Source organism: Amphiura filiformis, chromosome 4 (assembly GCF_039555335.1).
Source record: "Amphiura filiformis chromosome 4, Afil_fr2py, whole genome shotgun sequence".
Taxonomy (NCBI): domain Eukaryota; kingdom Metazoa; phylum Echinodermata; class Ophiuroidea; order Amphilepidida; family Amphiuridae; genus Amphiura; species Amphiura filiformis.
The window spans coordinates 67,634,310-67,650,945 of record NC_092631.1 but is presented as its reverse complement, the minus strand read 5'-3'; the positions used below and the strand labels follow the sequence as shown (position 1 = coordinate 67,650,945).

The window sequence follows — 16,636 nt, the reverse complement described above, 5'->3', positions numbered from 1 at the left end:
AACTAGATCTGGTTACAGATCTGGACCTAGCCGGGCCGGAAATGTCAGTCTTAACTTAAAGTTTGACCTTTGACCGGCTATTATGGACATCTCACACCATTAATGGTGCATCGCTGTAGCATGTAGGGGCTTAATCCGTCTTTAATAGGCTGAGATACAACTACTTTTCCGTAATTTTAAACATTTTTTTTGCAAATTTGACGTTTTGACCTCCTTAATGACCTTTGACCCTAATATAAAAAAACCCTCATATACACCGAGAAAATGCATTGTTACAGTTTAAATTTAAAAATCTACTATGCTTAGTTATGGAGATAAAAATTCTTGAAGTTACTTAGCTTAAAACCGGAAATGACGTCTAAATGACCTTTGACAAAAAAAATAAAAATACCGTGCATACATCGGGTAACACTAATGCATATATGAAATTTATGTCACTCTGGTCTGATTACGTTTTGAGATATAAAAAAATGAACATATTTGATGATTTTTGTTTTTTTTTCGGAAGCGACCCCTTAATGACCTTTGACCCCAAAACTTTGTGACACCCCAAAGACCCTGGTTGGTAGCAATGCATGTGTGCTAATGACAACACTCTGCTATGTAATTTGTAAAGACAGTGATTTTTTGAATATTTTTAGCTTTCAGACCGGAAATGACCCCTTAATGACCTTTGACCCAAATTCTGTGAATAATTTATAGGCACTGGATATAGCCGATGCATATGTGCAAGTGACGTCATTGTAGGATGTAACATGTAGGAGAAGAAGCATTTTGAAGATATTTGGTTTTATACCGAAATGACCCCTTAATGACCTTTTGACCCCAAATTTGTGAATATCCTATAGACACTGGATATAGCCGATGCATATGTGCAAGTGACGTCATTGTAGGATGTAACATGTAGGAGAAGAAGCATTTTGAAATGTGTTGCCAGAAGAAAGAAGAAGAAGAAGAAGAAAGATCCGATAGCATCACAAGACCTAGCCGGTGTCCCGGCTAGGTAATGAGGGTGTGACATAAAACACTCATTCTAATTGCTACTCATTTTGTGACAATGAAGACGTTGGTGTTGTATTCTCTTGAGACTTAATTAGGCCTACGTGTAGATACATACAACAAAATGCCATGAACATGATGAAGATGACTCAATCATGCCAAAAATATTTTATATACTTTAGTATTCAAGTCTTTATGGACTGCACATGTAGTTGGATGACTTTGACATGGGAGCTAGAGGAGGTTCACAGGATTCTGAGTTTTAAAAAATTACCAGTTTTGATACTTTTTCCATGATTTATGTGCTGTCAATACCATTTGATAAGAATTTCTTATAAGATATATTCCAAATTTGTTGATATGTTTGGAACTCTAGTTTTAGTAATAAAAAAATACTTAAAAAAGGAATGAGGCAGTCCCAAATTTTAGGGCAAGAAATAAAACTGAACACTTGGGAAGGGCCAATCAGAGATATAGTTTTTCTGGGATTATACCATCGAAATTCTCTCTTTGTGTGAAATGATAGTCCATCTTTACAGTACCATGTGTCACCAATATGTTTGAAAGCTCTTATTTCATCTTCTGGACTTCTCAAAATTTGGTGAGGAGGCCCTTAATATTTATTAATTTGTTGCAAATTTACTATTCTTGTGTAAAATTGCAATTGGAAAGGCTTTGGAGGACCCAAATATTTTTGTTATTTCTCCAAAGCCATACCCCTAGCTTGATGAAAGTGTTTGCAATGTGTTTATATTACGATAACCAAGAACTTTTTAACATGTCTTTTCATCACAACAATGTTAGAAACACAGGAGAAAGTAACATTATTATTTGAAAATCTCTAAAAATCGGTGAGGGCGGGGACGATATTACATATTATTTATTTTACTGTTCAAAGAGTCTTTACTCAACATCTTAATTCCCTCCCTTCAGAAGGAACCAAAAACACATGGCAGGTATGTGTCATGGACTGAAAGCTTGATTCTTAATTCAAGAAGGTGATTTATTTTTAAATCACACGTCCCAAATTAATCACACTAAATTATTTCAGACCTTATAATTAAAGCCATTGTAAGTTAGCATTTTTAGTGCTGTGGATATGACATGCATCTGCTTGGTTTGTGATGAATCAGTTGCCCTCTTTAACCTCACACTTAATGAGATGGTGTTGAAATTTAGGCTTTTTCTAGAAACTTCATTTTATTTCTCATCAGTCCTTAATTTCCTTTAAAATTCAAAAATATATGAACATTTTCATGACCATATTTGGAATCAGCATAACATGATATTAAAATGAGTACAAATAAGCCCAGTATTGGTTCAATGGTTCTTGAGATACAGCTCTTGGTATTTTGAGAAAATATCGCAAAACTTATATGTTGAAGTTTATGGTCAGCACGCAAAAGCATTAAATCTACCATAAATCAGCCATGCTAATTAACTTTCATTCCTTCTTCTTACTCATCAGTCGTTAAAGCACAGGTGGAATCCAAACCATCCAAGAAAAACAAGAAGAAAGTTGCAGAGAAGAAGAGTGATGATAGAGATGGAGATGAAGATGATGTGTTCTCCAGGGAGGATCCAGCCAGAGAGTCATCAGGGACGACTGCATCAGAAGAGGAGTTTAAGAAACAGTACCAGAGTGTGGCATTGAGAAGGATACAAAGAAAACAGACTATCATGGACTACCAGAGATTGTCGCAAATAGGTAAGAAAAACATGGGTTCAAGATAGAAATTAATATATTAGCCCATCCTGTGCCTAATAAAATTATCCTATAAGGCCACCTCTTGAGTCTCAAAGCTTGTGAGAAATTGAAAACCTAATTTATTTTTTTCTTATGTATCAGTACAGGCTTTGGGACAAGCATTTTGTGCAGAAAGTATCGTATCCAATAGTAGACAAATAAAGTCACTGCTACAAAATAATTCTTCTCTTTGTTTAAAAAAAAAAAAAAAAATGAATTTCTTGATTTTCAAAGAGGAATACGATTTTCCTAATGCGCGGGGCAGCTTTGAGACTTAAGATTTAATTAAGATGCCTAACATACTATTTTTCTTCTTGCAAATTTCGTTGGGTGCCGTTTTTGCATTTGCACCTAGCCCTGGCATGCACACATGACACATGTGCGTTTAAAGACGCTGAATTGGGCTATTCCAGAAAATAAACGACCACCCCCTGTAGAGAGCATTGGAATTCCAGACTTTTCTGCAGCTTATTTTGCGTGGAATTCCATACTTTTTTGCTCATGGTGTCTGAAAATTATAACAAAAAACATAACAGAAACTGCTGGAATTCCAGACTACATGTAATTTTGAAAATGTACTCTGAAATTCCAGGTTTTTCTTTAGATTTGCCCTCTATAGGGGGTGGTCATTTATTTTCTGGAATAGCCCAATGCACGTGTGACACAGCTGACTCAATGTGTAAACTTCACTGCCTCGTTAAGAATAAAAATAGTAAAGTTCCTGTAGTTTACTCATATAGGTTTGTTATTTGATAATCAAACCAAACTTTTCAACCATTTTGTGTCTGTATAATTCTTTTCATTTCAGCTCGTGAAAGGGAAGTGATAATAGAAAAACAAAATAACCTGTTTGGCTTCAGAATACAGTACAGTAAACCTGTGGTAGTCACAGATATTGATCAAGGTCAGTGTCATTTTTCTTTACCTCTGAAGTTGTCATTTTAATAATTAGTATTGTGCTGTGTAACTGGTAATTTTCACAAGGGGTTAATTTTCACACTTTTTGCAATTAATAGGAAATTGCAAATTTAAAACCCTGCAAAAATAGTTTTACCCACAGGTTTCATTATGTGGCTCTTTTAAACCGCAAAATTTTTTTAAAAAAACACACAAAATCTGTGGCATAGTATCATAGGGGCCGGGGGGGGGCAATTAGGAAAATTGCCACTCCAATCAGACCTGGTGCCCCCAATAGGATGACTCATGCCACACAACTGCACAATTTGTGCAGACCAGTTACAAATTAGGAAAAATTAACCGTGTGAAAATAACCTGTAATATAGGACTTTCCACGTGAACACCCATGACTGGATGCTTATACATAGGATCAGCACCAAACTTGTGTGAAGCAGTCCCAGGATATTTTACCTTGACTTAGTGTTTGTATTATTATCTTCTTTGTAATTCACATAATACAGACATAGATCTTTGCGCATCAGTCTGTTCACTGAATGACCTATGCGCATCAATCTTTTGAGGTTCACTGAATTTGAACATTGATAGCTTCAGTGTATTGGGCTAAGAAAAAGAAGCACTGGGTATACCCAGCAATCTGCCAAAGTGAACTGCAGTCGAGGAAAACAATGTCGGTGCACTTTGACTATCTTTTGGTAAATAATATCTGCCCCACTCCCCCAATTCAATGTTGGACAAAGCTATGTTGTCCTTGAGACCCCCCCCCCCAGGTTTGCAAGGCAGGGCAGGGGGAGGGTGGTATACAGGGTGGAGTCTCCTTGAGACCCTCCAGCATTGCAAGGTAGATGGTGGTATACAGGGCAGAGTCTCCTTGAGACCCTCCAGCATTGCAATGCAAGGGGGGAAGGTGGTATACAGGGCAGAGTCTTGTACTTCAAATTCATGACAGACTTGTATTATTCGCTGCTCTGCCCATACTATTGGTATAACACACATTTGAATTGTTTTGAGCTAGTGTACATTCTTTTGTTGCTGATTGTAGTTAAGGTGTGTGAATATATACAAAGCAATTTGACTATAAAATAGAGGGGATTTAAAATGGGTGGGTGAAGTAGGGTAACCGTCAAGGTCATTTCATCAGGGCAGAAGTGGTGATGGCTGCCTCGAACTTCTCATCAACAAAATCAATGCTCCACCATTCTATTGAATTTCCTTCGATTCCATAAAAAGAAGTTTTTAAGCTTGTTCTTGTTGAAATTTTCCAAAAGGGGAAAAATCACAAAATGTTCATTCAAAAAATCTTGTTCAGTGTGTGTGTGGTACTAAATGTGAAAAAACAAACAATCAAAAGCATTCAAATGTTCCTGGTCATCTGTTTTAGATAGATGGATTGCCTTGTCACAGCAAACACTTGTTGCAGAATTTGGGCTGTGTCCACAGTCCTCAGAACGAAGTAGTCTATTCCTACCTGGACTATAAATTTTTACACTAGAAATATTGAACAATTGTGTCTTCGACAATAAACCACTGTTAATTTAAAAAGGTCTCTAAATGATCAGCCCTCGAATTAAGGATCTGAAGGGGCACAGCAACTTTTTTAGGGCAAGTTGATAATTGCCTTGGATTGTCACTGAAAAAGCAAGACAGCACAGCAGTTTGTAATATTTCAAGAGGGCATCACAGCAACTGTTTAAAATTTGAGAAGGGCACCAAGGCAATTTCTCAAAAATGAAGAAAACACACAAACAAAAGTCTGATAGATGACTCGAGTGCTAACAGAATTCGAGGGCTGTAAATGATAAACAAATGTTGCAAAGAATTTTAATATGGAGAGGCAAAATGTAATTCAAGATTGGAGTACTAATTGGTAGGTAGAGGTTCATTACACTCACTACTAATTGGAACATACCCATGTAGCATGTAATATGTGTAATTCAATCATGCGCAAACACCGAGTTGTAAACAACTTTGTGATGGGTTAATTCATTTATTTGGAGAGATATGAGTGCATATGATTGTCAATTGTTTTCAAAAGGTGAATAGTTTTATTGATTTCTTTTTGGATAGACTTTTATAGCATGAATTTAGTTTGGGAAGATGTTGTGTGAGGTACAAACAAAAAACACAGCAACCAATCATATGCTGATGACAGCGCATTGATGAACATGTGGCATGTATGATTGTTGACACCAATCATGTACCATATTGTCTTACTTGATGCAGCATATTGAATGCTGTATCCACTGTCCACTGCATCATGGAAGTCAATCCTGGGGAGGGACATGGGACATGTGCCCTGACTTTTGGCAAAATGATCCTTTTTTTATATACAGGAGAAAGAAGACCCACACATCGCACACAAGCACAATTTAACATGAAATTACAATGGAAACATAACATGCATAGACAGATAAACCAGAGAAACCACTCTGGATATACCTGCCTGTGTGGTGACTAGGACTTGAACCCCAGACCTTTCATTTTTAGGTTGTCCGAAGGAAAAAACCTTATCGCATCACAAGTCATGTGTGTGTCAGTCAGTCAGTCTGTGTGTTCATGTATCTTTCTCTGAGACAGTAATACCTATTTATTCTCAAATATGTTTGTGTCTTTTTGTATGTTTCAGGTGGAGCAGCAGAAAAGGCAGGGTTAAAGGTCGGTGACATGGTGCTAAAGGTCAACGGGCAGAATGTAGTTCATTCAACTCATTCACAAGTAGTGAAGCTTGCTGCAGCAGGTATGTGCACAACAGGGTTGCCAAACCAGTGGCATAGCCAGTGGGGGGGGGGCAGGGGGGCCGGTGCCCCCTCCCGCTCGTCATGGCCGTCGGTTAATGTAAGGCCGTCGTTGGACTGAAGGCGTTGGTGAAAAAAAATTGGGTTAATAATAGACTATTTTATACCCAGGGTGACAGAAAAAAGGGGAGAATTATAAAAAAAAATGATGAAAAAATTGTGTGTTTTTATGTTGGTACTGCCTAATATCCTTTTTTTTTTTTTTTGCTCTTCACTTTTTCAAACCATGCAAAAAAAATTTGGGCCAACAAATCACAACTTCCGTCGGCAAAAAATATTTCCGTCTGTACATTTACAAGTTGTGCCCCCTCGGTTCCAAAATCCTGGCTACGCCACTGCCAAACCCGCCATTCAATAGCCTGATATGTGATAGTGGGGTCTTGTGGATACGGGGGCAGATTTGAGGTTCATTTCAGCCTTTTGGTATAACTGTGGGTAGCAGTTTCAGAGAGCTGACTTAGAGATGGGATGTTTATGTTCTTCATAATGGGTACAAATTTTCCAGAATTTGGCAAATTTGCCATAATTTTGAACATAACATTTGAACATTTTGGGGTCTCTTTTTGGTCAAATTTGATACATTTTTCGGGGTATGGTTTCAAAATCCCAGCTCGACATTGTAACTTTGAGATCCCTGGGATGTGACTAAGATAAAATGTGTCTTCCTTCATTCGCAAGAAGGGATCAAAGCAATCAACCACGACCATGGCCATTTTATCTTAGTCACAGACAAATGGTCCACTGCTGAAAACAACTTTGATCCTGAGGAGTGAGAGTGCATTCAAAACTCAGTTTTAAAACTGAATTCATTTTTTTGTTTAGACAAATTTTCCGCAACTTCAGAAGTTCAACTTAATTTTAGCCTGTTTTTGGTACTTTTTGCCCAATTTCACACACATTTTTAATAGTTTTTTTAGGAAAGTGCAGTCTCATGCCTGCATCAGCCTGGTTGGCAAAAGTGAGTAGAATTTTTGGATTTGTCACACAAAAATATTTTGCAAAACATTTTTTTAGAGAAAAGTGATTTGCAGAGATTTGTTCTGATCTTTTTTGTAGATGTACACATTCTCATAATGAAATAGTGTGCTATAAAACCCATCATAATTATATACCACTGACTGTGTCAAACACCAGAATTGGTGCATGCTATACAAAGCCAGCATGCTAGGGGCAGAATCATTCCAAATTTAGACCCATCACATTCCAATTGCTTGGTGAGACATACATTTATTTATATTAAAGCAAGTCTTTGTAGTCTCAAGAGCTATGATTGCTGTTTGTTATCAAGATTTTAACAGTATTGGAAAATTTTGCCAATAATTGCTCATCATAGTTGAGCACTTCCTGAATGACAATCTTCATGGTGATATATATGTGTTTGACATCAATATGGAAGTCATTACCCATGTGAATTGCTTCGTTCTGTGTAATCATGTCCAAGATTTGTGAATGGATATATTCACACGTAGTGGTAGATAAAATTTTTTTTAAAGAGTTCAGAATTGAAAGAGTATAGTATCTTCAGCATGGTGATGTTCTGATATTATCTTGTCTTCAATTGGGATAGTCTTTCTTGTTGATGATGATGTCATATGATTGACAGAATGACATCATAAATAGATTAATATTATTCAAATATGGATTATGTGGGTCTTTTTTATGCAAGAGAACTTTGCATTGTGTATATGGCATAAAGAGAAAATAGGTAATCCATGCATGGATCCAATTGTTTGATTTAAATGTGACACTTAACATGATTCAAGCTCAAACTAAGGATCTGGCACTGGGGGGGCAATTGCATATCAGTGGTTGGTGGGCAAGGATAAAACTTGTCACAGGGCCTATTTTTGACAAATTTTTAAAGCCTTGATGTTGACCTACTCCAATTCGGCCCATGATCAAGTTGCAGTTTGTTGTTAAATGGGCCAAAAACATGAAAAAGAGGCACCTGCATTGAGAGTGTAAGGGACATCAGTGTATTGTTTTACAATATTTTCAGGCATCTAAACTGTTAAAAGAAATGTCCACAAAATGTGAATACCATTCTAACTGATCAGATATACTTGATCATCCACTGTGCAGGTCCAGAGAAGCTGGTATTACTGGTAGGAACCAATGTTTGTAACACACTGAACCTAGAGGCAGTGAAACCAGTAATGACAGGCCATCTATGGAAGATGGGAGGATCCGGTGTATTCAGTACCTGGAAGAAGAGGTGGTTTGTCTTGAAACATGATAATGTACTATATTACTACAAAACAAAAGAGGTGAGTAGGAGCCTATGCAGTTGTAATGTGCTACTAAAATGGAGTTTGAACCAAAATATGACACCATAAAACAGGTTTACATATGCAAATATCTTGAAAACAAAACAACAAACACCAATTTTTCTTGAAACAAAACACCTCTTTTTCTGGAAAATTGTTGTTTGAAGACTCCTCAACATGGAATGCTCGTTAGGTTAGGGGTCTGAATGTGTCATGACAAAGTGACACATGTGACAGTGTCACATGTGCAGGTCCATGGAGCATTGTCATTGTCAATAATCCTAACTAACCACAGATATTGCCAACAAAACCTTTCGGAAAATTTGTGTAATAGAAGACTTTATGTAGTGAAAATATTGAACAAAACCTAGTTTTCAATGCGTACTTCGTACATGTAGTAGGCCTCTCCCAAAATGACTGTTGTAATTATCTGTGAAAATCAGTGGTGTATATAGCCAAGGGGGCAGCTCCCCCCCATCCCATAAAATTTCCCCCCTCTTGCCCCCTGTGGGATGCTGGCTGCCCTGATATGTAAGATTTAGCCCTTTTTTGTACTTTTTGCCTCTTTAAAAGTTGGCTCCAGCCTCCGTGCCTACCCTCTGAAAAAGTGCTGGCTACGCTATTGGTAAAAATGGGTGTTTCCTTGTTTGGAATTTGATTCAAAATGTTGATTTACCAAGTTAATATTGCCAAATGTGAGATTATAAAGACATCTTTTGAATGGAGTAAGTCATAATCAAGTGTTTTGTTACTATGGTTGGTGTCTGTCTGTGATTTATTTATATTGAATTGCATCCAGGCTGTTTGAATAAATTACATTATGACTTCAAGGATGATTTGGGCTGATGACTGGATCTGTAATCCTTGTAATCTTATCTTCCACCCCAGTTGATACAGAGGTTATTGCATTATATTGCTTTGTTTATTTATATTTGAATGCTAGATTCCAATAAGTAGGTTATTGAACACAATAATAAGGGCAAAAGGTCATCAGGCTATTCCAGTTGAAGTACATACACCTTTTATGGAAGACATGACCTTAATCTTCCACACATGGAGTGTGAATTCCAAATGGATTACCTGAATGGGTGACTCCATTTGAAATCTATACTCCCTGTGTGGGAGATTTATACAGGGGGTGTATGGATTTCAGCTGGAAGAACTCATTTGATGTCATCTGATCAGCTTCATCTCCAACTAGGCCAAAAGCTGCAAGAGGTCATCAGCCTCTGGCCATCTTGTATTTAAGAGTAGAGGAGGTATTGTTGGTCGAGGCAGCCAAAAAATTGATTTTCATTATCTAAATCAATATATTATTGAAAAATAATACTTTGATGTTTTGAAAAAGTTCATTCTACAAATCATATACTTTGAAAACTTGCTTGACTTATTGATGTTAATGAGTTATGTACATTTTACAAAAGTGTTGTTGTTTCAACCCTCTTTACAACATAACCCATGAACCATGTGACCTACAAAAGTATATCTGTGATATTTGAATTCTTCTACACGCTCGTAATGAAATGATCAATGAAATTTTTGGCAAAGCTCACTACCATTCACAAGATGCTGTGAACTACCAAATCGCAACAGTTTAAAATAGTTGCTAACCTTAAATCAATATGGTTGCATACACCTTAAAATATTGTCATTGGTGCAAATCATGTAATCTTTTCTAGGTTATCATGTGATTTTTGTATACTTTGAAGATAATTATTATTGATTTACCCACAAGATGACTGAAAATGATGTCATACTATGACCTCTATTGTGGAAATGAGATACAAGCCCCAATTTAATACGGAGCAAAAAATAACAAAGTTGACAACATGAAGTATGTTAGGTATCATTCATCAATAGCAAGCTTGGTTATTTTGCAAATTGGCAATAATAACTCATTTTTCAAAATTGCTTCCTAATTTGGCTTGGTTGGATCCCATCATATTTATATATCATAAAATGGCAGTTGTGTTCATTCAAATGAAATTTCCACTATAACATAACATCTTTATATGGTTTTCATCAACAATAGCTTTTGTTAAATATTGCAATACTGTGTGGATTTTGTGTCACCTGAATGAATGTTCATGGAAACAATAACCAGTTCAAATTCTGTCTTGTGTGTATGCATGAATGGATGTTAACAATTGCATAAAATGAAGTTCCCAGATCAAGAAAAATTACAAGAAACATCATCATTATAAGTTGTTTCAGATTATTGTTAGATAGACAGTGTGGATTACAATTTAAGTGGGCAAATATGATTATGTTATTAATAATTATACTTTAATATTTTGTTTAAATTGTCAGGATGCTGAACCTCTTGGTGCCATAGTTCTATGCAATTACACAGTAGTGAAAGCCAGGGATGTCGGCAAGCCTAACGCTTTCAAACTCACTAAACATAAAGCTAGAACATTCCACATGTACTCACAAACAGCAGAAGAAATGAATAGGTAAGTCGCATGATACACATAACCCTAACCCCAACTCCATGCAATCCCAACCCATACCCATACCCCAGTTTAAAACCAAGACAACCCAACACAGCCCTAACCCTAACTTAATGCTTTCAAACTCACAAAATACTTTCAAAATTATCACTTTGATGGGGGGTGAAGGGCATGCACGCACCTCTGAAACTATATGCTATTGTCCTATGCCCTTACCCCATTCTTTAACCTTAACTGAAATCCAAGGTTTTCACCCTAACTATATAACCTTAATTGAAACCAGGCATGAACATTTTCCTATGTAAACAGGAATGTAAACACATTTCTGCATTTGTATTTCTTTTTAGCCTGTTTTTGAGCATTTTTGCCATACCATATTTTATGCACTTTTTCCTGTTTTTCAGACTTTTCCTTTTTTTTTCATTGAAATGTATTCTCATGCCTGTGAAACCCAAGACTTTCAAACTTTTCAAACACAAAGCTATGTAATAGCACACTTACAAACAGTAGAAAATATAGGGCAAACTTAAACCCAAGCATGGACCCTAACTCTGTCAAACCATAGAAACACTTTGGTTAAATGCATCAAAACAATCAAGAATATTACAAATGTATGCCCTACTCACAGACAACAGAATATATAATGCTGTAGAAGTTCTGATGATAATAGCCTGAACTGTAACATAAACCATTCCTTTCACTGAGATCAGTCGTTTTTTCCCTTGAACAAGCTTTAGTTAAATACAAATTTATTATAGTTAAGCAAGTTAAGTTTAGTGTTTTCACATTTTATGTACAATTTGACTGTGCTCCAAAAGACATGGCCTTACTGAGCCCACTTATATCCACCTTGATGCAAAGTGTACTTAAGACTTGTGAAACAATCCACTCTTATGGAAATCCTCTGTGCAAGGATGTAAAGTGGAGTTTACAACTTAAAAAATTGTCCAAAATTGTTCACAAATTTTGCAAGTATTATATTTCATTGCTATATTTAGAATCAATATGAAAAATGCACATAGATTAATATTATAATGTGTTACATTTCAGTTGGGCCAAAGCTATAACAGACTCATCTCGTCCCAATAGTAGTATTGACATATGGCTTGATATCAGCACACATAATGTAAGCATACCAGCCCTGTCCATCAAGTATCCAGACTGTCACGGCATCCTCACCAAGATGGGAGGAAGAAGGAAGACATGGAAAAGGAGATATTGTGTCCTGAAAGATGCTTGCCTGTACTACTACAAAGACATTGATGCTCCTCAAGCATTAGGTAAGAGTAAAGGGGTAGAGGGACATCTCAGTAAGATGAAGAAAAATATAGAATAGACTTTTTGAATGAATATCTTGTCCTCAAGAATGCTTCCCTCTACTTAAGCAAAGATATTGGTCCTCCACAAGCATTGGATAAAAGGGAAATGGGGAGGGGAACATGGGTCGGGCTATCTCTCTAACATGGAAGAAAGATAGAAAGATTTTTTGGAGAAAATACTGTGTCCTGAAGACTGCTTCCCTCTACCATAGCAAGATATTGGTATTCCATAGACATTCCAGGAGTAGAGATGAGGGAAGGGTGGAGATGACCAAAAGTTGGCCAAAGAACATAGGCCTACATCTTGCTGTCATCATGAAGATGGTGGGAAGACTATCAGGAGACATTTACAATATTCAACATACCGTAATAAAACTCCTTAGAGATTTTTTTATTGTTGCAAATTGTGTGCTGCATGATGTTGAACTGCAGATAAGTGCTACAGTCTGTCCACATAGAAGTACAAACCAAATCTGTGGCATCGGGGTCGATGCTCTGCGTCACACGCATTGCGTGTTAAAAACTGCTACGCGTAAAAAGCGTGGTATGCTTGGCAAATACAAATGGTGCAGCATTTGGCGCGCCAAAGAAACATTTACACACGAATTGCACTGAAATAATTATTCTCATACCTTTCCGAGGTCTACTTTGTACTTCTGTGGACAGACAGTAGAGGCTGAAATAAAATATCTTGTCAATATAATGGATGAATCCTATTTTGTTGATACTACTTGAATACAATTCATTACAAACAGCATGTAAAATTACTAAGAAGTGTTTGCTGCTAGTTTGTTTAGTCTCCAAAACATGACCCATGTGGTGTGATATTTCTTATAATTCATGGTTATCATTTTGATAGGTGTGGCTCATTTCCATGGTTACAGTATCCAAGAGACAGAGATTGGCAGCAAGAAATATGCATTCATTTTGAAAGCTCCAGAAGAGAAGCTGAGGACATTCTATTTTATTGCTGACCATGAAACAGACAGAAAAAGGTAAGGGTCTAAATCTATAAAATGTGGTCTGGGAAAAATGTGGGCCCAAAACGTGTGTTTTTTGAGAGCAAGTGGGAGAGCGAGTTGGCGCAGCGGTTGTTCCCTCGCCTTGCACCACTGAGGTCCCAGGTTCAAGACCAGGCCGCGCCCAAGGCCTGTATGTGCACTTGGTTTATCCCGATCCATGCTCGCTCTTGCAGGTTTTCTCCGGAATCTCCGGTTTCCTTCTGCTTTCAAAATCAGTGATTAGAATTTAACCTTAACCTTTGTGTACCAAGAACGAACAAGGGTGCTGGGGACAGTGCCTTTTCAGTGGTTGCTCCTTACAAATGGAACTCAATCCCCCTAAATATCCGCAGTGCCCAAACTGTCACCGGGTTCAAATCCCTTCTCAAAACATACCTTTTCTCATGATGTTGCTTTTGTCTGTTTTGTTTTTGTTTTTCTGTGTTTCTGCGCTTTGTATCCTCTGGCATTAGGCGCATTATAAATGCCGTGTTACTTACTTACTTACTTACAGTAGGGCTGAAGGGTATAAAATTGCAAAGAGATCTTGAAGTTCTATTTTCATTGGTCATTCAGATGATTATGCCATGTAATTAACCAATCAGTGGCTCTGTAAAAAAGGCAGCAGTGTAACTCATCTCTGATAAAATCAATTCCCACAAGCCTGTCACTTATAAATGATACTGTGTTTTTTCCACAGGTGGGTTGCTGCATTCGCTTACTCCATAGGAAGATGGATCCAAACCAACACTGGGGACGACTCAGATGAAGAAGGAAATGAAATGTTGATATGATGTATCACAATCTGAAATAAAAACAATAGCTCAGCTCTCTGCTCACTTCACTTCACTTCACTTCAGATATCTGGTACAATGCTAAATCTAAATGGAAACAATAGAGTCCGCTCACTCAGATAGATCAGCTCAGATCAGTTTAGTTTACTACAGTTGCTGATATGATGAGTTGCCAGATTCTGAAATAGAAACAATAGTTCAGTTCAGTTCAGCTCGGCTCTCATCACTACTTGTCTGATACAATGCTGATATGATGTACTAAATGGAAACAATATGCGAGTTGAGTTCAATTCATGTCACTTTGCTGGTACAATGCTAATATGATGTATACTTGCTCCTGAAATGACACCGTTATCATGTCAACTCATTTCAATACAGTTTGGTACATTAATGCTGAATATGATGTACCAGATTCTAAAATGGAAACAATAGGACATCTGCTTATATTTTGATTTGGAAATAATGCAAATATGACGCTGGATCAGGTTCTAGCTGAAACAGAATGAAGGTGATTGAATTTTAAGCAAAGCATTTGTTGCATTATGTTTCACTACCTGGAGAGAATTGATCAAAAATTGAATTCCCTCCTGAGGTTGGTATCTGTCAATGAGTTGACCAGATCACAAGGATGTCATTATAGCTAGAGGCAGAACATAACACAAATGGGTCAATAAGTTGCATAAAAATGACCTTGTGTGGTATCACAGGAAGTGAGTTTTTCCTGAGGTAATTTGTGGTTAAATTACCGTCGATTTGGTTGAAAAAGGAGGTGAGACATGATCAAATCTCTCATGGTAACAAAACGTAATGGCACAAAACAATTAAAAAGGCATTTCGTAATCCACAGCATCATCCCCCCACTTTTCTCAAAAAAGTTGAGATTTTTATATCACTGGAAACCTCTGGCTACATAATGTTTATGTACAAAACATTTCTTGCAGATTAATTCGTTTAGCAAAGATATCGTGAAATTTGAATTTCGTTCTGGTATACCAGAACGGAATTAAACACATTGTCTATGGAGCAGTAAATACACATAATCATGCATAACTCGCAAACGGAAAATCGGAATCAACTGACATTTTGGGAATAAGCATTTTTCATGGATATATATTGATTAATGTCATAAAAAAAGGATGCTAGGATCACGAAATCACCCTTTAAATGTAACAATTTATGATAGAAATACATTAATGATAATGTACAACCATATTGCAACTCAGTCAGTGTCAAGACTGTAATTAAGATTTTTATCCTACTCGGAGGATTCACTGTAGGACTTGGTGCTTAAACTTGTGTAAGTTAAGAAAATGGACATAGGGAACAAACCAAAAGATCAGGATTAGAAGGCTGACCCCTCCCTCGTTGCATGGAATGTCATTTTGAAATTTGAAATGTACAATCACAATTTTACCCTGACCCCAGGTGAAAATATTTTTATTTATACAACATCATGGATCTTTGGGTGCTTTTTCTTTAGGAAACAAACAAAAGTTCAATAATATCCTATATAGAAAATAGAAAGTATTTTCATAAGAAGGAACTTTGGGGGAATTAAACTTGGAAGGAGGGGGTCAACATCCTGATGAAAGAAAATTTGTTTATTGGATATCATCAAACTTTTGGTTTGTTCCCTAAGTATGTCCAATGTAGTGTAGATACTGGTGTTTTACAGGTGAAGTTATATAGGTGATACTCAGCAAGGTGTTTTCACTGATGCTCTAGTGGCCTTCAAGCAGAGGATGGTATATATCCATGGTGTAAGATGTACATGAGTTAGACTAGTGTAAAGATTCCATTTTAAGGATTAAGCAGCTTACAGAATAAAGCTGTATATTCTTTTAATAGAAGATTTCTCTACTAGGCTAATTCCACAGAGTTTTACGTGAAGGATGAACCCAGAGGATGGTGCTCAAGAAAGGGCTGTTGCATAGCCTTATATAGGTGGCAGCAGGTGTTTTCACTCCTATATAGCGGAGGACAGTACTCATAATGCATAGGCCTACCCTATGAAGGTAGCAGTATTCACATGGGCTATTACATACAGCCCAATAGCAGCATATATGTTTTCACTGCTACTATCCTTTCAAGCGGAGGACAGTTCTAAAGCAGTGATAAAGCAGGTTTGGAATTCCAGAAATTCCACTGCATAAATACACCTAACTATGGAAAAGTGTCACTTCATATGGCTCATTATAACAAGACCTGATTCCTGAAAAAAATTGGAATTCAAAAAGTATTTTTGTTTTACCAAATGAAACAGCTAAATCCTAATCCTTTAGTTAGTTCTAACTGGCAATAAAAATTAAATTTTAATATTTTTGCAATTTGAGGGAAAATGGGCCA

At 36.9% G+C, this 16,636-nt stretch overlaps 1 protein-coding gene across 1 annotated transcript in view; it reads left to right on the top strand.

Moving 5' to 3' along the window:
* LOC140151265 (uncharacterized) overlaps positions 1-14,534 on the top strand; it is a 55,888-nt gene extending 41,354 nt beyond the window's left edge. The window contains exons 3-10 of the mRNA XM_072173541.1: positions 2,468-2,707; positions 3,555-3,650; positions 6,288-6,398; positions 8,539-8,723; positions 11,034-11,179; positions 12,227-12,456; positions 13,355-13,490; positions 14,197-14,534. Coding sequence (XP_072029642.1) covers positions 2,468-2,707; positions 3,555-3,650; positions 6,288-6,398; positions 8,539-8,723; positions 11,034-11,179; positions 12,227-12,456; positions 13,355-13,490; positions 14,197-14,290 — 1,238 coding nt within the window. The 3' untranslated portion in view covers positions 14,291-14,534. The remainder of the gene's footprint in view (positions 1-2,467; positions 2,708-3,554; positions 3,651-6,287; positions 6,399-8,538; positions 8,724-11,033; positions 11,180-12,226; positions 12,457-13,354; positions 13,491-14,196) is intronic.
* Positions 14,535-16,636: the final 2,102 nt, after the last annotated feature.